Below are 20,832 nucleotides of genomic sequence, written 5' to 3'. Positions count from 1 at the left end.
TAGATAGATTTTAAATTCTATTTATAGCAAACTAACTTTTTAGAACCACCCTTTTTTTTTAATAAATTTATTTATTTATTTTTGGCTGCACTGGGTCTTCGTTGCTGCGCGCAGGCTTTCTATAGTTTCAGTGAGCAGGGGCTACTCTTCGTTGTGGTGCACGGGCTTCTCACTGTGGTGGTTTCTCTTTGTTTTGGAGCACGGGCTCTAGGCGTGCGGGCTTCAATAGTTGTGGCACGTGGGCTCAGTCGTTGTGGCTCGTGGGCTCTAGAGCGCAGGCTCAGTAGTTGTGGCACATGGGCTTAGTTGCTCCACGGCATGTGGGATCTTCCCGGACCAGGGCCCGAACCCGTGTCCCCTGCATTGGCAGGCGGATTCTTAACCACTGTGCCACCAGGGAAGTCCTAGAACACATTTTTAAACTCATACTTATCTAACACTCAAAGTAAAAAAGTAAACTATACTTTTGATTCCCATTACAACAAATGAAGAGGTCTGGACTTTTTCTTTTTTACTGAGGTATAGTTGGTGTATAACACAATGATTCACAATTTTAAAGGTTATATTCCATTTATAGTTATTAAAAAATATTGGCTATATTCCCTGTATTATTATCCTTGTAGCCTATTTATTTTATACATGGTAGTCTGTACCTCTTAATCCACTACCCTCTTCTTGTCCCCCTTTCCCTCTCCCCATATCTATATCTGCAACTCTTCTGTATATCTGTGACTGTTTCTTTTTTGTTATATTCACTAGTCTATTTTACTTTTTATATTCCACATATAAGTAATATCATATAGTATTTGTCTTTCTCTGTCTGACTTATTTCACTTAGCACAATACCCTCCAAGTTCATCAATGTTGTTACAAATGGCAAAATTCCATTCTTTTTTATGGCTGAGTAATACTCCATTGTATGTAAACCACATCTTCTTTATCCATTCATCTGCTGATGGACACTTAGGTTGCTTCCATATCTTGGCAATTGTAAAGAATGTTGCTATGAACATTGGGGTGCATGTATCTTTTTGAATTAGTGTTTTCAGCTTTTTTCAGATAAATACCCAAGAGAGGAATTGCTGGGTCATATGGTAGTTCTATTTTTAGTTTTTAGAGAAAACTCCATACTGTTTTCCATGGTGGCTGCACCAATTTGCATTCCTACCAACTGGGTACTAGGGTTCCCTTTTCTCCATATCCTCGTCAACGTTTGTTATTTGTGTTTTTTTAAATTAATTTTTATTGGAGTATAGTTGTTTTATTATTTGTGTTCCTTTTGATGACAGCCATTCTGACAGGTGTGAGGTGATATCTCATTGTGATTTTAATTTGCATTTCTCTGATGATTAAACAATGTTGAACATCTTTTCATGTGCCTGTTAACAATCTGTATGTCTTCTTTGGAAAACTGTCTATTCAGATCTTCTGTCTCATTTTTCAACTGGGTTTTTTTTTTTTGACGTTGAGTTATATGAGTTGTTTATATATTTTGGATATTAACCCCTTGTTGATCAGATCATTTGCAAATATTTTCTCCCATTCCATAGGTTGCCGTTTCATTTTTGTCAGTGGTTTACTTTGCTATGCAAATGCTTTCAGGTTTAATTAGGTCCTGTTTGTTTATTTTTGCTTTTTTTTTCCTTTGCTTTAGGAGACAGATCCAAAAACATTTTGCTACTATTTATGTCAAAGAGTGTTTGCCTATGTTTTCTTCTGAGAAGCTTTATGATTTCTGTTCTTACATTTATGTCTTTAATCCATTTTGACTTTATTTTTGTATATGGTGTTAGAGAATGTTCTAATTTCATTCTTTGACATGTAGCTGTCCAGTTTTCCCAGCATCAATTATTAAAGAGACTGTCTTTTCTCCATTGTATATTCTTGCCTCCTATGACAAAGTCATAGATTAATTGACCATATGTTCGTGGGTTTATTTCTGGGCCCTCTATTCTCTTCCATTGATCTACATGTCTGTTTTTGTGCCAGTACCATACTGTTTTGGTTACTGTAGCTTTGTAGTACAGTTTGAAGTCAGGGAGCATGATCCCTCCAGCTCTGTTCTTCTTTCTCAAGATTGCCTTTGCTAATCAGGGTCTTTTGTGTTTCCATACAAATTTTAGAATTATTAATTCTAGCTCTGTGAAAAATGCCCTTAGTATTTTGATAGGGATTGCACTGAGTCTGTAGACTGCTTTGGGTGGTATAGCCATTTCAGCAATATTAATTCTTCCAATCCATGAACATGGTATATCTTTCCATCTGTGTCGTCTTCAATTTCTTTCATCAGTGTCTTATAGCTTTCCTAGTACAGGTCTTTAACCTCTTTAAGTATGTTTATTCCTAGGTATTTTATTCTTTTTGATGCAATTATAAAGAGTTCAGTACTTTTATGTCTCCTCTGGCTCCATTTTTGTTTCACTAATTTAATCAGTGGTTATAAACCATTTCCTTACCCATTATAGATTACATGTCTTTCAAAATTTGAAGCAAAAGTGTTTTTTGGGGTTTTTTTGGGGGGGGGTTTGGAAATTTGCTCTCAGGATTATAATCATATTTGCTTTAATTATTAGACTGATCTATGGTATATTTAACTGGTTTAAAATTCATTATCAGTCCTTTTCGGACACGTCTCCTTTCTTGGGTTAGTCATTTAACCCTTCCAATCTGAGATACTTCTTTGAATAATATTTTTCAGGAATGATATCATGATGGTTGGTCTATTTTCTAGAATGTTACTATTGCTTTCACAAATGAATATTTGGCTAGAAAGAATTCTACAGTTGGCAGATGGTATATCAAGTATGTTCTAACATTGGCGAAGTCTGAGGCCAAATTGATATACATTTTAGTTCAATATTATAGTAATCTGTGCTTTTTACTTGTATATATGTAGGAATCATTCAATTTTAAAATAGCACCAAGAGGGAATTCCCTGGCAGTCCAGTGGTTAGGACTCTGCACTTTCACTGCCGAGGGCCTGGGTCTAATCCCTGGTCGGGGGAACTAAGATCCCACAAGCCACACTGCTTGGACAATTAAAAAAAAAAAATAGTGTGAAGATATGCAGATCTCTTTTAATTAATTTTCCCCAGAACAAATTATGAGCTCTAACTTTGGAATCAGAACAAAGTTTAGATAAAAAAAATTTTCTTCTTTATTTATAGCTTTGGGTGTTGCCTCTGATCCATTTCTTCTGTTTTATTCTCTAGAAATTCATATTATTCATAGAATACAATCCACACATGTAAAGCCCACATTTATAACTTGTCCTTCATTCTTTTAATCTGTCTCCTTTTCCTCTACAGTCCTTGTTTTCAAATTATTTTTGTACATCACTCATTCAATTTTCTTTACTGTCAAAACTTTACTTTCTGTACTCAATTTAGATCATTTTAATGCAGTGACTATATTTTTTTTAATTTCCATAGTATCTTCATAATTTGGACTGTTTTCTTCACATCACTATTTAACAGTATTAAAGAAACAAACTGTTTTATGTGTTACTGAAAAACAAGGCAATTATTTTCTAAACTTTTCTTCTATTTCTTATAGTATTCCTAACAGTATCTTCAGGATACTTATAATGATGCTTCTTTTATAATAACCGTTTTCCAAAGACTCTCAAATGGATTTTCTTTTTCTGCTCATCCATCCTGAAATGATTTATTCAGATCTAATATGGGAAAGGACAAGCATATTGCCCTCACTATCCTCTCAACATTCAAGAGAATAAATAGCAGAAACTCCTCTACACTCTGAAGCTAAAAGAACAAGCTGATATTTAAGCACTTTCCTATGAGACTCTAATACTCTAAATAAACTCTTAAAACTAAATAATAAAAAGACAACCCGGGCTTCCCTGGTGGCGCAGTGGTTGAGAGTCCGCCTGCCGATGCAGGGGACACGGGTTCGTGCCCCAGTCCGGGAGGATCCCACATGCCGCGGAGTGGCTGGGCCCGTGAGCCATGGCCGCTGAGCCTGTGCGTCCGGAGCCTGTGCTCCGCAACGGGAGAGGCCGCAGCGGTGAGAGGCCCGCGTACCGCAAAAAAAAAAAAAAAAAAAAGACAACCCAATTTAAAAATGGGAATATATGAATAGCCATTTCTCCAAGTAAGATATACAAATGGCCAAAAAGCACATGAAAAGATGCTCAAAATCATTAGCCATTAAGAAAATACAAATCAAAACCATAAGGAGACACAACTTTATGCTCACTAGGATGGCTATAACAAGTGTTGGAAAGGAGGAAAAACTGAAATCCTCAAACACTGCTGTTGGGCCAGTAAAATAGTGCAACCACTTTGCAGAACAGTTTGGTAGTTCCTCAAAATGGTAAACACAGACTTATCACATGACCCAGCAAAAGATATATACCCAAGAAAATGAAAACATGTCCACACAAAAACTTATATACAAGTGTTCATAGCAGCATTACTCATAATAGCCAAAAAGTAGAAACAACTCAGATGTCCATTAATTGATGAATGTGCAAACAAAATGAGGTACATCCATACAATGTAATCTTAATCGGCAATAAAAAGGAATGAAATAGTGATACATGCTACAACACGAATGAACCTTAAAAAACAATGTGCTAAGTGAAAGACCACAGATTGTGTGATTTCCATTTACGTGAAGTGTCTAGAATAATAAAATCTAAAGAGACAGAAGGTAGATTAGAGATTGTCTAGGGCTGGAGGAAATGGAGTGGGGGCCAGTGAAAGGTAAAAAAAATACATGATTTCTTTTTAAGGTGATAAAAATGTTCTCAAAGTGATTGTGGTAATGGTTGCACAACTCTAAATATACCAAAAACCATTTCATTGTACACTTTAAATGGTTCAACTGCATGCTATAGGAATTATATCAGAATAAAGCTGTTTAAAGATAAATAAGAGATAGGTGGCCGATAAGTAAAAACTTATTCACTCTCCTAATAATTTTAAAAGAAAAAGTCTTCCTTAAAAAGGCCTTTTCACTGGATTTATTGTTCCTTAACAACCATCACCAAGGTTAGTCTAGCTCTCAACTAAAATAAGCTCTCTTGCCCACTTGCTTCTTTAGTGTGAATTTCTCTATTCAAAATAAGGTACCAGAAAAAGTTTTATTTTTTTTCTACTGTCAGAAGTCTTAATGATAACAATAAATGAAGGCAAGAAGAAAGGGTAAGCTTGCTGTCGAGCACATACTTGCTCCTGCCATCTGTTTTCCATATTAGAAACTTCTTCATCCTCTAATTCAGGGACATGATGTAAAGTTTTACTGGAACACAGCCACATGCTGATTGTTTATGAATTGTCTATGGCTACTTTCATGCAACAAATGGTATGGCCTGCAAGCCTATAATATTCACTATCTTGCCCTTTAATGAAATGTTTGTAGACCAATGCTCTAATCACTGAGGGTTTCATGTCACATTACAGGTGACAGGAAAGAACACCTGTCATTCATCAATATAATTTCTATATTTAATCACACTACATTACTATTATTAAAAATTTCTCTCACTATCTAGTTTACTTGATTCTAGAGTTATCATTGTATTTTAATACAAAGTTAGAAGGAGTTCGTAGGTTCTGTTATTTCTCCAACATTTTACCCAGAAGGAAAATCCATTCATTTCCATTCAATAAATATTTACTGAGGATCACTATGTGCTAGGCATAGTGCTAGACACTAGAGATTCAACCATTAATAACCTAGAAATAATTCTTGCCCTCGTGGAATTTATATTCATAAAAGAAAGAGAAATATAAAATGAAACAAAATACATTGTAAGTGTTGAGAAAAATAAAAGGCTAAGGCTGAAAATAATGACAGGCATACTTTTTGATATTTAAGTCAGGAAAATCTCTCTAAAATGAGATCTAAAAGCTAAGTAAGAACTATGAAATCAAAGAATGAGAAGAAATGCTTTCCAGACAGAGGCCAGAAATAACCTGGCATGTTCAAGGAACTGAAAGAAAATAAGTATGGCCAGACATAGAAAAAAAGGAGGGATTGGTAAAAGATTATATCAGAGAAGAAAAGGCTAGATCATGCAGGGTTCTATAACATATGGTAAAAAATATGAACTTACTTTTAAGTGGAGAAGGCATTAAAGGACCTTGAATAGGGACATGACATGATACAAATTACATTTTAAGATCACTATTCTTAACATACAGAGAATGGAATGGAAGGGGACATAGGGAGACTAGTTATGAGTCTGGTGCAGTATTCCAGGGAAAAGATAATAAAAATTGGTTGGTCTCAAGGTGGTAGCAGTGGAGACAGAAAGTAGGCTGATTCAAAATAACTTGTTAATTAGACATGTATGGGTAAAAAGAGGGGGTAAGACAAAGAATGATCCCAGTGATTGACACTTGAGAACTGGATAGCTAAATGATGTGATTTACTAGATGGCCAGGTGGGAAGTGGAAAATGATAACTCCATTTTGGACAAATAAATTTTGAAATATCTCTGAGATTCCCAAGTGGAGATAATTATAAAATCTGGAACTCCAAGGAGAAGTCAAGGCTGGAGATATAAATTTAAAAATAAGAAAAGAGAAAGACATTTAAAATCAAACATATAAATTTCTGAATATCCATTTTTGTCCTAATAGTAGGAAAGGTTGTAATAGTTCTTTCTTCACTTCCCTATCTTTCAGGAGAAAAAAAAAGTACCATGTTCTAAATGGTAGCAGAAAAAGAAAACAAGAAACTGATAACACTAGCTGCTGTCAAAGAGGATAACTGGGTGGATAAAGACAGGTGGGAGAGAAATTGTATTTTTACATCATATCCTTTTATATCTTTTTATACTTTTGTAGCATGTGAACATAGTAACTATTCAAAAACTTACACTCTAGAGCATACAGGTGAAGAAATCAAGGCATTTATGTACCTAGATAAGTACTCTTTGTTTTCTTAAACCCTCCAAGAACATATAGATGAAAAGGTAAAAGCCTCAGCACCTACTTAAGTTACAAATGGAACTTCCCATTACAAGTCCAAATTAATCACGATTTCAAAAGATTTATGAACTAGAAATGACTTTGAGTTCAACGATCCAGTCCCTCTCACTTTAAGGTAAGAACATAATCAGAAATACATACTACTTACAATCAAGGATGCCAAATGTCATGCTATGATTTCAATATTTTAAATGCAAAATAATCTTTATCAACATCATTATCTACCCAATACCACATTTACTTTACTGACTAAATGTATCATGAAACTAAGTGCTCAAGTATCCTAGTTTGACCCTTTACCTACTATCCCTTCAGTTTTCTAAGTCCTCAACCTACTGCTTGAACTAATTTGTTACACAAAGGACACTAAAAACTTAAAATAACTTTCTCTGTTAACTTTTCAAAATATACTTTTAAATCTGAAATTGGATGCCTTGGTTCTAACTTGGTAAAAAAACTGTACTCTGTTTCGTTAAATGAGTAAAAAACATTCCAGTAATATTAAGACCACTATAGTCTAAGTATGCAAATTATCAACCAAATGGCTGGCATTTACAGGGCATATATTATATACTATGTGCCCAGCACTATGCTGTATACTTTAGATATCTTATTTAATTTGCTCCCTAACCCTGTGAGACAAAGATTATTCCTATTTCACATGTCATAAGAAAAATACATCTAAAAATGGTTAAGTAATTTCTTAAAATTACATATCCAGAAATTGTGGGAGTCATGACTCTAAAATCAGTATTCTTTTTACTATACCAACAGATTTCAAACTTTCTGGTTTCAAGACCCCATCATACTCTTAAGAATTATTGAAGATCCCAAAAATCTCTTATATGAATAAATCTATTGCTATTTACGTTAGAAATTAAAATTGTTAAAACCATTACATGTTAATATAATTTTTTTATGAAAAAAATTGCAATTTTCCAAAACAAAACAAAAAGAATGACAAGAGTGGTACTATTTTAAATTCTTTAATTAAAAATAAAAACAAATTTAATTTAATGTCTGGCCTAATAGAAGACAGCTGGGTTTTTATAACTGGTTCTGCATTCAGTCAGGTGTAAATGCTGTTGTGAAGTATATGAAGAAAATCCAGATTCAGACGATATACACTTGAAAAAAAAAAGAGGAGTATTTTAACAGCCTTTCCAAATAATTGGCGGTATTCTTTGATACTACACCAAAACTTAGTAAGTGGTTATTTCTTTAAGGTTTGTTGCCATGTGAGATCTCAAACCGTATCAATAAATTTTTTGTACTGTGGTACTCTGAAATTCATTGGTTTCTCTTACACTTTGAATGGATCTTTTACTGATGCATGGTTTTGTAACATCAGGCGTTGATCAGTCTAAAAAATACTGATTTACTGAGTTATGCAGATCTTCCAAATGTCAACACATTTCAGTATACAAAAATTTTTAAATCACATTTAGTAATATCACCAATCTGACCAGAACAGTCTTTAACTACTAGGAAGCTGTCAAGCTTACAGTGACAGAGACTAGTTTTCCAAATTCTAAATTTCATTTCAAAGCTTGAATTTTTTAATTGGCAACAAATATTGTCAATTGTTTTCCTTGAGGTCACAGGTTCACTTCATCCAATTTCCAGAAAATGTATGCCAAATATCCAAATTGTGATAACCATAGTTTGTGTGTAAGCTGTTCTTTCAAATAAAAATGGTGTTCCATGACAAAAGCAGCTAGTTTGGCTTACAACTCAACTGCACAAATGTTCTCCCTTTTTTTCTCTTCAGTATGCAGCAGAAAAGTATTATGCATAATTCACATTATGTCACAAAGAATAAAAAGTATGTACTCAAGATTAAGACTTTAAAAATTAACAATTTCTACACCTTCATCAAAGACATTGTGAAATTGGCTTTTTTTTTTTTCCTACTTCAAGTACACGGCAGTGAATAATACAATGACTACTAGCAGTTTGGTGCCTTGATTCATGCTAATGTTCCAACAATTTTACCCACCACTGCTTTTGTACCATCAGTGAAAATGTCAGCGCTGTGAAAAAGGCAAACAATGACTTTGGGTTATTACAAAAATAGTTTTGACTTCATGTGCCCCCTAACGAGGGAGCAAAGCAGGAAATTACAAGTCCTAGAACCAACACAGCTCCAGCTTCCACAGACATCTTCAAGTCTCATCCAAGCAAGCAATAAAAAGGGAGAATTTTTGTGCTTTCTCTCATAAATGGTACTATAGTACTAAAACTCACACACACACATTACTTTCAATCTATCATCGACTCCTAACCAGCTCTACCTTCTCATTATTTCCAGTTACCCCCACTTATAATAACAGCATGTTAAATTGACCCATGCCCCCCACCAAAGTTTCTTTTCTGCCTCATATAGTAGCCAGAAAGAGCCTTTTAAAATCAGATCATGTTACCTGACTATTCAAAACCCTCAAATAGTTTCCTATGTTATTCAAAGTAAAAGCCAAAATCCTTAACAATGGCCTACAAAAATTCTACATGTTTACACCCCGGTCTCAAAATCTCCCATATCCTACCACTCTCTGCCTGTTCCAGCCACACTATTCTTTGAACATGGTACCTTTGTGTTTGCAATTCTCTGCCTAAAACTCTTTTCTGCCATATTCTCTTTACTATATTTTTATTAGTTCGTTTATTATTTATCTTCCCCCATTAGAATGTAAGCTCCCTGACAGCAGGAATGACTTTGTTCATTTTGTTCACTGCTGTAACCCCAGCACCTAAAACACTGTTTATCACGTATCAGGAGTTCAGTATATATCTGTAAAGTGAAGGAATGAATGAACAAAAAAAGGGGGAAAAAAACTATGAAGAACCATTAGAATAGTGTTAAAATCTATTTTTACTCTCCAAAAAGCATTTTACCTCAGGACAATGCAGGTATCCACACAATTCTCTATGAAAGCCAACCAATATCCAAGAGGATATGCAACACAGCACAGGTGGCTTTATAGAAGTCAGCGCAGTGCTGATTAAGAGAGGATAAATTAACACACCTGACAGATATCTACAGCCAAGAATCCAAATGTTCTGAACCAAGTTGCACCAGTAGTAGACGAAAGATGACTGACAGGAGAGGCAAATAAACCTTTTAGCAAACTGATAGGCAGTATAAATTCAAGAAGCAGATAAAACCTCAATTGAATGAAGTCCTAACTAAACCTCAAAAACTAGAATGTCCTCTATTGAAAGGGACGTCACAGCAAAAGTAGAGCAAGATATTGATATTAATGGATATTACTATGATATGAGCCTTCATCATTAAAATATTTTCAAGTGTGGTCTCCCATTTAAGACTATAATGCCCCAAGAGATAGATATTATTATATCGACTTATTTCAGCAGTTAAATAAATAGTATAATTACATAAAAACCAGTTTGTAGAGAAGCATGGTCTCCAACTCAGGTCTGATTCCATATATAGAAAAAGCTTTCTAGTTTTACAGATGATCTTTGGGATACCAACAAGACTAACAGGCTTAAGAACAGATGAAATGCAACCACACAGTTAAACCTCACATATCCTGATAACTAACACCATTCACAATCTTTAAACAGTTAGAAAAGAGACCTTTTCCCTTTTTCCTACCCTCATTTGACATGCTTCTGTCTTGCTCTAAAACTGATCTTCTACCACTCCCCAGTGAAATAAATGGTATATGAACAGGAATATACTGTTTGTCTTTCCAGCCCCATCCAATTTTTGAGAATCTACACTCCTTTTCTAGAACACAAAGCATCCTGACAATTACCTTGTACTCTTCATTTAGATTTCTATGACTTATGAATGCCATTAACTTGGGACAGATATATTCAGTTCTCCAATAAGTCCTCCAGAATTCTCCTGCCTCATTGCCGATGCCCAGGACACAATATCATCAGTAATTGCTCATTTCTGCTTCCTTTTTTGCCAAAGTTTGAAGGTCAGACTTCCTACTTCTACTGTGGTTCAGTGAAGGCAGCTCTTCAGAGGTAGCTCTGCAGATGTGTTCATATCACAATTTCAAGTAGCAGTTCATGTTCTATAGTGCTAATGATGATGGCATCAGGAAACTCATTTAACACCAGGACAGTCCTATTCTGTTGGAGATGCACATGCAGGAAAAGGTGAAAGGAAGAAGGTTCTATTCATACAGTCATGGAGATCAACTGAATCAACCCCACAGGATCAGTGGAGTGACAGATTTCACAGACAAATCACCCTCATACCCAGTGACAGTGCATAAAACTTTAATGGATTATCTTGGGCCTCCAGAAACCACTTTTTTTCCTAAGGGAAAATGAAGTATGCCTTCCAAAAACAAAACTCAGAAAAGACTACAAAACACGAGGAGGACAGATACAAAACTACTAGTGTTCTTTTAAAGATGTGCCTCTTGACTAAAATTGTTCACCTGAGACTTCAAGATTTCTTTTTCCATGCAAAGTTTACCTTTATAGTCGCCTTTTCTCAAACAGACATATTGTGCTTTATTCTCTTGTATCACCCATCATGAAGGTTAGGGACAAAAACGAAGCAGAGAAAATGATATCAAAAGAAAGATCAGTTCATAGAGAATAAGCCAAAATAAACATATTGTATGGGCACCAAAAAGATTTCCTATCGCCTCCATTCTCAAATTTACATTTTTAAATTTTCTGAATGTAAGATGTTTTAAAATCTCTGTCTGAAGAAATCTGTCAGCCACCAGACACAAGTTAACCATTTCTTTATCACTTCATTGAGTTACCTGCATTGGCAGGAATATTCTCAAACTGACTTTTATTTTAAATTTGAAATCTCTAATCACTATGTAAAATAGCTTCAAGAAGATTACACTACAATTCAGTAAAAATGAAAATTAACTGTGTATAGAGAAGATGGCTTGTCACATGCCAGACGATGTAATTAAAGGCAGTAGAAACTGCCAAACCTCTCAGAATAGATCAGAAATTTTCACATCTAGGAAACGCTGGTTTGAGCAATTCATATATCAAGAACTTTTGTCACTCTGGCCCCTAAAAGCTTCTGACTAATGTCCAAGATAAGGTGCTTAACTTCCAAAGATATTTGACTCAATTAAGGGAAAAAACAAAATTACAAGTTTAACAAATAGGATGCAGTCAAAATCAAGAAAGTCTTCTGTAAACTTCCTAAGCATTCTCAGTTCTAAAGGGGAAGAAGTAAAAATCATTAGCACCAACTATAAAAAAAATAGCATGTTACCATGATGCTTTGTTTAACTACCAATGGCAAAAAAGGATTCAGAAAAATCTTCACACTCAATGTGAAAAAAAGCCTAGACTTAAACTTTAATCCTATACTAAAAAAAAAAAAAGGGGGGTATATAACTAAAGATATACTAATGATATAAGGTTTAAGTAATTTTTGTACACTTAATGTATCTTTTTCCCCACCCGAGATAAGCTGTTATTAAATATACCATGTGTCAAAATCACTGGCATATTTGAACACAGTATATATATGATATTATGGCTGTTACTGTATTTAACTTATATTTCAAGAGATATGTTTGGATCCAAATACAATATTCCTTAATATAATTGATGGCTTAGAAAAAGCAATTCAAACTCAACTAACATTTTTCCATAAAAGAAAAAGCTCTATCCTTGCTCCTACTCAATTTGACAATAATTTGTAGATACACATACATACACACACACCAAAAAAAGTTTTTCAATTCAGAGATCACTGCAAACTGAAAGAGCTAATGAACAGTGAGCTAAATAGTGACCAAATTAGGATTCAATAAGCTTTCCAGGTAGGTAGAATAAAGGATCAAGGTTAACAAGATAAAAATTAATAAATGTAAAGTCATGTTTTGAGGTTAAAAAAAAAAAATAAGGACAAGAAAGGACAGAACAGAAAGACAGCCACTTACTTGAGAATAAACAGTATTAAAAAATCTACATACTCTTGTACTCTATTATTTAATGTATGCTCTTTACTAATATACATTACTAAATGTGTATTCCTTAGAGCAATAAATATAGTCTCTGTCTTTGCTGATGAGGCTACTATAGCTTCAACACTAAGGCTAGTTCTGGGCACCATCCTCAAAGGAAAGAACTAACAAACCAGAGTTTCACTAAAAGAAGATGACTAAGATTTTCATTTACTTTTTTAATACACCTCTATAGCATTTACTGTGTTTCAGGGACCATTCTTAAAATTTTATAAACCATGTCATATGAAGAATGGATACGGAAGTTAGGAATGTTTAACCTGAAGATAAGGAGAACATGATACCTCTTGCTTGTCAAATACCTAAAGGGCTATCATGTAGACAAAGTAGCCTATTTATCCGTGCCATTACATAAAAAGAAACATAACAACAGTGAGAGATTTGGGCTCTACAGAAAATCTCTGTGAGCTGTTCAGTGGCATTCTCTCTCTACAAGTACTAAATGAGAAATATATATTAAAGAACTTTGCCATAAATTGCCACATACACATTATTGAAATTGACTTCTTTGCAAAATAGTGCATCCCGATCAACAGAAATATTTACAAACAGGCTGATCATGTGCTTTGGAGTTCCTGCCGTCAGTTCAGTTCCCAGCTTTGGAGCTTATTTACTAAGTATGCAACTTTGGCAAAGTTTCCTTGCCTCTCCAGGCTTCACTTTCCTCACCTTTAAAACAAGGATAAAGCTACCCTTTATAGCAGGGTTATTGTGAGAATTAAATGTAATAATGTATGTAAACACTTAGCACAGCGCTGATGTATTTAATAAACTATTATCTTTGATGATCATCATCATCATCATTACATTATGGAAGGAACATCTAATGAATATAAAACTATGTCATATCATGTGATATAATTGTATGGCTCTGCTATGCACCTGTATGAGTGTATGATTCTGCTATGTACTCATCATGCTATAACAATCCAAATATAACAAAGAGCTTGTTTTTGTTGGGTGACTCAAAACACATTTATCTTTTGTAATTTGAAAGGAAAAATAATCTAAAAAGACTAAAGTATCCAGGTTAGTAAAATTTCATGAGTAAAAGTAATGTAATATAGCAGGGAAATTATGCAGCTACAGGGGAAAAGGAGATTAAAGAAGTAGCACATTAAATAGAAGCCACTCTTCCTTAGAAGTCTTCACTGCAGGAGATGAGAATGTAAATTGCAGGCAAAACAATTACATTTTCCACAGGTATGTGAACCATTGGTTACATTCATCAAAAATACCAACAATGTAACAGAATGTAACCTGGTGCAGCTTTTAAGAACAGTATGGAGGTTCCTTAAAAAACTAAAGATAGAGTTACCATATGATCCATCAATCCCACTCCTGGGCATATATCTAGAAAAGATGAAAACTCTAATTCGAAAAGATACATGCACACCAATGTACATAACAGCACAATTTACAATAGCCAAGACATGGAAGTAATTTAAATGTCCACGGATAGATGAATGGATAAAGAAGATGTGGTATATACAGACAATGGAATACTACTCAGCCATAAAGAAGAATGAAATAATTGCCATTTGCAGCAATACAGATTGACCTAGATTATCAGACTAAGTAAATCGGAGAAAGACAAATATCTTATGATATCACTTATATGTGAAATCTAAAAAAATGATACAAATGAACTTATTTTCAAAACAGAAATAGACTCACAGACATAAAAAACAAATTTATGATTACCAAAGGGGAAAGGGAGGGGGGTGATAAATTGGGAATTTGGGATTAACAGATACACACTACTATATATAAAACAGATAAACAACAAGGACCTACTGTATAGTACAGGGAACTATACTCAGTATCTTGCAATAACCTATAATGGAAAAGAATCTGAAAAAATCTAAAATACATATATATATAAAACTGAATCGCTTGCTGTACACCTGAAACATTGTAAGTCAACTATACGTCAATAAAAAAAATAAAATCAACAATGTAAGGGCAGCTAAGTACAATGCAAGCATTTAGTATATCAAGACGACTTAGAGAGAGAATTTCAGTGGGCTAAGGAAGAGTTCAAGGATATTCAGGATTCTAATTACTTTGAACAGAATTTGTACTTTAACAAACCAACTCGTAAATGCTAGATGACATATGCAGGCCCAATAATCCTGCAATTCAGTACCTTCTGTGATCAGTCAAGAAAATCAGGTCTAACATACTATATACTATCATACTTTGTCAGTCATAGTCACCTCTTTCTTCTTTCAAAGGGAATCAACTCTCAAAAACAAAGTTTTATCTGTTTTCAGGTACATTTCAATGTAATGGAACTCTACAATTTAAAGGCAATGGCCATAAGATAAACTATATATATATATAGCTACTATGAAGACCAAATCTGAAAAATGTCCTAATAACTAAACAACCCGAAGCTACAACAGATCTCCCACTAAAAACTGTTTCCCAAAGGGTTAGAAAATAATTACCATGAATGAACAATATTATGTCGTTGCAACAACAGTAAAGTAATTAAGTAAATTAAATGTAGGAATGAAAAACTGGGTGCAGCTTTTAGGAACACTCTGGAGGATTTGATTTTTGATAAATGAGAGGCAGTAATTCTTACAATATTGTAAATTCAGAATACAAATGCAGTTGTTAGAGAATTATACAACCAACAGAAATCTTACTTTTTTTTTTTAATGTCAATTTTTGCCCTAATTGTACATAAGAAGCCTAGAGTCCAACAGAATTAAGGAAGATTATTCCACAGGCAAGTATTTCATTAATGTGTTGCACTACTTTGAGCAGAGTTGAGTGTGTTCTAACTGAATGTATACAATACTCACGTTCAGTTAAAAGCCGAGCTATTAAAAATATTTGCCAACTACCCAGTTTAAAACGGCCTATCAAATGTTGAAAATATCAGTGTTGACAATAGTTTTCATTAATTTACTGTGGCTTAAATGTCAACTCAGTCACATTATGTTTTTAGAAGAAACAGAAAAAAATTCAGCTAATAAATTAAAGCAAAAAGTAGAAATACAGTCCTTGAATAACAAATGACACTATATGTTGTCATGTAGGATATGATGAGGTTACTATGAAAAATCATAGTACTATTTTTAGTCACAGATCATCAAGATAAAACATTACTATTAGCAATTATCTATCTAAAACAAGCAAAAAACTCTAAGCTCTACTTCAACAAAATCTTAGCCACTCAGAAGTCACTTTACATGCTCCAGGTATCAAATGCCAACAAATTTGTACTGTGGCTTTCAGAAATCAAAGCATTTGCAAAGTGTAAACACTTTGTACCAAACTAAGCTTTCTAAAAGTAGAAGAAAAAAGAAAGAAAAGAAACAGACAACCTGATGACATGTAGAAATCACAACCAGTTGCAGTAAGGTTGGGATTTGTACCTGGGCAATGAAGGGAGTTGGGTAATTTATATGTTCAAAATTCAAGATCCCAAGGGGGTAGGGGGGTTGAAGAAGAAAAGATACAGTTCAATAAACAATGGATGATAACCAGGTTGGATGAGAGGCAATCTAAAATTTATGGTCAAGAATCAACACACTGAAGCCCTGTCTCAAACATAAACCAAACAGCTTCGAAGAGTTTGAAGTAGCCAAGGAAGAAACATTCCTTCGCACCCACAAGAACCAATCCCGAAACCACTGGCATGCTATTACAAGATTTACGGGCATTTGGCTTGGAATGGTGGGCAAAAGAGAGGAAAGAAGGGTCTGTTAGGATTTCAGAGGCCTGGGGAGACACAACCTAGGCTCTGGGAAGGAGAGGTGGACAGGGGCGAGCACTCCTCACCGTGATTATCTTTCTGCCCGATATTGTGCGTGCGGATGAGAGAGGACAGTCTCCTCACATCCCCCTTGAAGACGCACTCGTGCACCGGGTAGTGAGCGGGGCAACTGCCTCCACCTGCGACGACAGCAACGGGGTTGGTGCCCGCTAAAAGAGCCGGGGACTGGGAGGTGGTAGTCACGGAGGAATTGTGCAGCGGCAGGGCCGGGGCGCCGGGGGGATTGGAGGAGGCCGGAGCTGTCTTCAGCTGTAGCCGGTGGTGATGGTTACTGAAGATCTTATGACAGGCTCTACCGCCCTTGCTGCTGCTGCCTGTGCCAATCCTGCCTCCGGTAAAGGTGCCGCCGAGGGCAGCCGCCGCTTCCTCATCCCCGGGCTCCAGCAGGTCCCCCTCTTCTTTGCTGGGCTTGTGGTCCCTCCGCAATGAGCGGATCTTCTCCCCGGTCATCGCCGCCAGGGGCAGAGAGGGGATCCAGGAGGTTCACCCCTGGCGACGAAGCTTGCGCTGCGGCCGCACAAGGCGATTAGAGCGGTGGCCAGGATACTCCAGCGCAGCATGAACTCCCAGAGCGCCCCCGAGCCCGGGACAAACGCATCTCCCGGAGGAAGAAGAGCCGGCTCTCGCCTAGGCACGAAGGGACGCGCGCTCGCTGGGGGGAGCTAGAGTTCAGGTGCCCACGACACCAGAATCCCCGTCTCCACCGCCGCAGCCGCCGCCACTGCTTCACACCGAAAAACAGGGGACGGCCATCTTCCCCTGGCTTCTCTCGCGAGAACTCCCCTGGGAGGGAGGAGGGAGGAAACACCGCGATAAGTGAGCTGCCTGCTCCCTCCCTCGCAGGTTCTGTTCCCAGGGTTGCAGAATGCCGGTGCTTCCCAGGCAGTGGGTTCCCGCCCCAAGCTGCAGTCTCTGAACTAAAAGACCGGGATCCAGCGTCCTAATGGCCGCGCTTCTTGTGGGCCGTATTAAACCTTAGCCTGCGTTTGAGATATTCGATGCACGTTATAAACAATGACAAACCCTGCGACCTCTGGGCCTCCCTCAGGAGTGCTGACTGACGCCAAGGCACACAGGATATGATGTCACTGAAATGCACAGGACACTCATTCAATAAACTTTCGCTAAGCATCTACTTCGTGCCATACACTCTGCTAGTAGATTTATAAAACGCCACTCCTGGCTCCAAGGTGCTCGTTAGAGGAGGAAAGATAGTCAAGCAATTGAGTACAAAATGTAACTGCGAATGAAGTGGATGCGGAGTGCTGGGTTGCACGAAAAAAAAAAGGGGGGGGGGAGGCAAATTTTAGTGTTGGAGTGTCAGAAAAGCCACCACCGAAGTTTAGGGACTGACCCTGGATAACAGGCTATTCAGCAGACTGGGAGAGGGGAGGTCATTCAAATATTGTCGGATGAATGAATTTCGGGCAGGCGTCAGAGTTAAAGCATGGGGAGTGGACCCTGAAGGATGGCAAACAATAATTGTGTAACCGGAATATCGCTGGACTAGTTCATGGCCAGCCTCGACCTAGCGTCAAATTCTGAAGAACATAAATCTGACCTTGACAAAATAACTAAAGCTGTTGGGAACTGGAGGGCAGAGGAGTTAGCAATGTCCGAAAGATATTAACCTGTTTATCTCTCCTAAGTCCCATTTACTCTGACACCTGCTTCTCTCAAAACTCTTTCTTAAATCAACTTTATCACTACCTCCATAACACCACCCCTCCAAATAAAAACTCCTGTGGGAACTGTCCTCTCTTCATCCTTCCCTGCTACTCAGGTTTCACCTTCCATCGCCTTTCAAATCTATTCAAATTAATGTCATTCTTCCCTTCTTCCTTTTCTTTCTTGTGTGTGTGTTCCAATTCTGTTCAAGCATTGCATGGGCAATCTGCACCTCAAAGGGTCCTCCTACTCAGAAAGCAAGAGGGACTGGACACCTATGTACAAAAACATTTTCTTCTTCCACAATAGCCTCTGAAACAGGTGGTAGGCTCAGCACTTTATATGCTATTTCCTTGTGATAAGTATTATTTTCAATCTTCATTTGACAGTTGGAAAAACTTCCCAATGCATCAAAGGTGGAACGTAGCACAGTCAATTGTAACTCCAGGGCTAGAGAAATAGGAAGGGGCCAGATCGTGTAGGATTTTATATGTTATCTCAAAAGTTTAGACATTATCCTACAAGAAATGGATAGCCTTTTAGGGATGTTAAACAGGAGAATAGTAAACACACACACACACACAAAGCAAAAACGAACAAAATCAAAACAGGGGAATAGCATGATGCGATTTGCCTTTTAGAAAAGTCACCCAGTCACCCATACCTTAGAAAAGTATGTATCCAGAATAGATTACAAGGGGGCTACTATAGAGACAAGGAAACGGAGAGACTCCTGCATAAATCAAATAAAAATGTGTGTAAAAATATGCACGTAAAAGTCTGGTAGAATATACGTCACACAGGGGGAACAGTAGTTCACTCTGGAAGATAAGATTGCTAAATCACATATTCCCTTCATTGCTTGAATTTCTTTTTACAAAGAGAAAGTATTCCTTTTTATTAATCAGAAAAAATAATAAATTAATTTTTAGAAAAAGTATGCGATTCAGGAGGTGAGAGATTATGAGAGTATAAACCAAGTTAGTAAGAGTTAGGCTGGAGAAGGTTTAAGAGTTTAGAAAAAACTGAGTTCAGTTTTGGCATATTGAATTGAATGTTCGTGTTACTCACCATAAGGAGTTAGATGGCAAATATTTTGGTATTTGGAAATGAACCTTAGGAAACAGAAATCTGGGTTAAGATTCAGAAGTTATCATTACACAGTAATTGATGCCACAGAAGTCATTGAGTTCCCCAAGGAAGATTGTGTAGAGTGAGAAATTAAGGTCCATTCTAGAACAAAACCTTGAAAACACCAATATATAAGGGATGTGTACAGGAAGAGTGGCCAGAATCCTATTAATAAAAAAAAAATTTTTTTAAAAACTTATACCAAATTGTCTACCATTATATCTGTGTTACCACTGGATTTAGAATTTAAAAGTACCTTATTAGTGGCTGCCACCCATGGACAGATGTGGAAACTCCTAAGCGTCCCCTCAGTAAAATCAAACACTACAAACATCAAAAATAATATTCAGCCCTTACTTTTAGGAGCTCCACAGTATAATAGGGAAAAATGATATAGAAATATAAGTTTATAGTACATTGTGGAAAATACAAGAATTGAAATTATATGAGATCCTGATATACTACAGAAGAGGAGGTTATTAATTCTATCTGGAGGAAATGAAAGTTGGGTGATCAGAAAGTCTTTCTGGAGGAGGTAATGTCCAGACTGGGTTTTAAAGAATGTATAGGAGTTGGCCAATTGGGCAAGGGGGAAAAGATATTATAGGTAAGAATAAAAATTACAATAATAATAATAGCTATAATTTATTGAGAGCTTACCACATGTTAGGCATTGTTCCAAGCAAGTTTCAATAACTATTTGATTTAATCCCCACAACAATTTTATGAGGTACTTTCTGTCCCTATTTTACAGATGAGGCAACTGAGGCACAGGAAGTGATCATCCAAATGATGAATAAAGATAAGAAGAATAGTATGTATAAATATAGCATGATAGTTGAGAATTATCAGAGCATGGTATGTGGCAGGAAAAGTGGTGGTAAATGAGACTAGAAAGGAAAGTTGGAACTTGATTACAGGAGCAACTGTATGAAACTTGGGCTATATATGCTAGGCAGTAGAGAGTCTGCAAAGGATTCCAAACACATTAAAGACAGAATCACATTTAATACTATAATGTACAACCAACCAATACCCCAAGGATATGAGACTTTGCCAATCTTTCCAGCTTAACCTCCTCACACAATGCCAGATTCATTCTTCACTCTAACCAAAGCAATCTGCTGACAGTCCCTTATCCGCTCTCATGCCACCATGCCTTTGTACATGTGATTCCATACATCCTGAATTCACTTCTATTTCACTTATCTATATACCTCATTCAATCTATCAAGAGTTAGTTCAAATTTTATCTCTTCTTCACACAGGGTTTTTTTTTTTT

General features: G+C 36.3%; 1 protein-coding gene across 1 annotated transcript in view; it reads right to left on the bottom strand.

Annotated features, from left to right (window-relative positions):
• The window catches only part of ANKRD13C (ankyrin repeat domain 13C), an 80,088-nt gene extending 62,547 nt beyond the window's left edge, over window positions 1–17,541 (bottom strand). The window contains exon 1 of the mRNA XM_029228895.1: window positions 16,757–17,541. Within this exon, the coding sequence (XP_029084728.1) occupies window positions 16,757–17,201 (445 nt within the window). The 5' untranslated portion in view covers window positions 17,202–17,541. The remainder of the gene's footprint in view (window positions 1–16,756) is intronic.
• Window positions 17,542–20,832: the final 3,291 nt, after the last annotated feature.

Source organism: Monodon monoceros, unplaced genomic scaffold (assembly GCF_005190385.1).
Source record: "Monodon monoceros isolate NGI ecotype Baffin Bay Population unplaced genomic scaffold, NGI_Narwhal_1 Super_Scaffold_18, whole genome shotgun sequence".
Taxonomy (NCBI): domain Eukaryota; kingdom Metazoa; phylum Chordata; class Mammalia; order Artiodactyla; family Monodontidae; genus Monodon; species Monodon monoceros.
The sequence above is the reverse complement of the archived record's forward strand: the minus strand, read 5'-3'. Positions and strand labels throughout refer to the sequence as shown.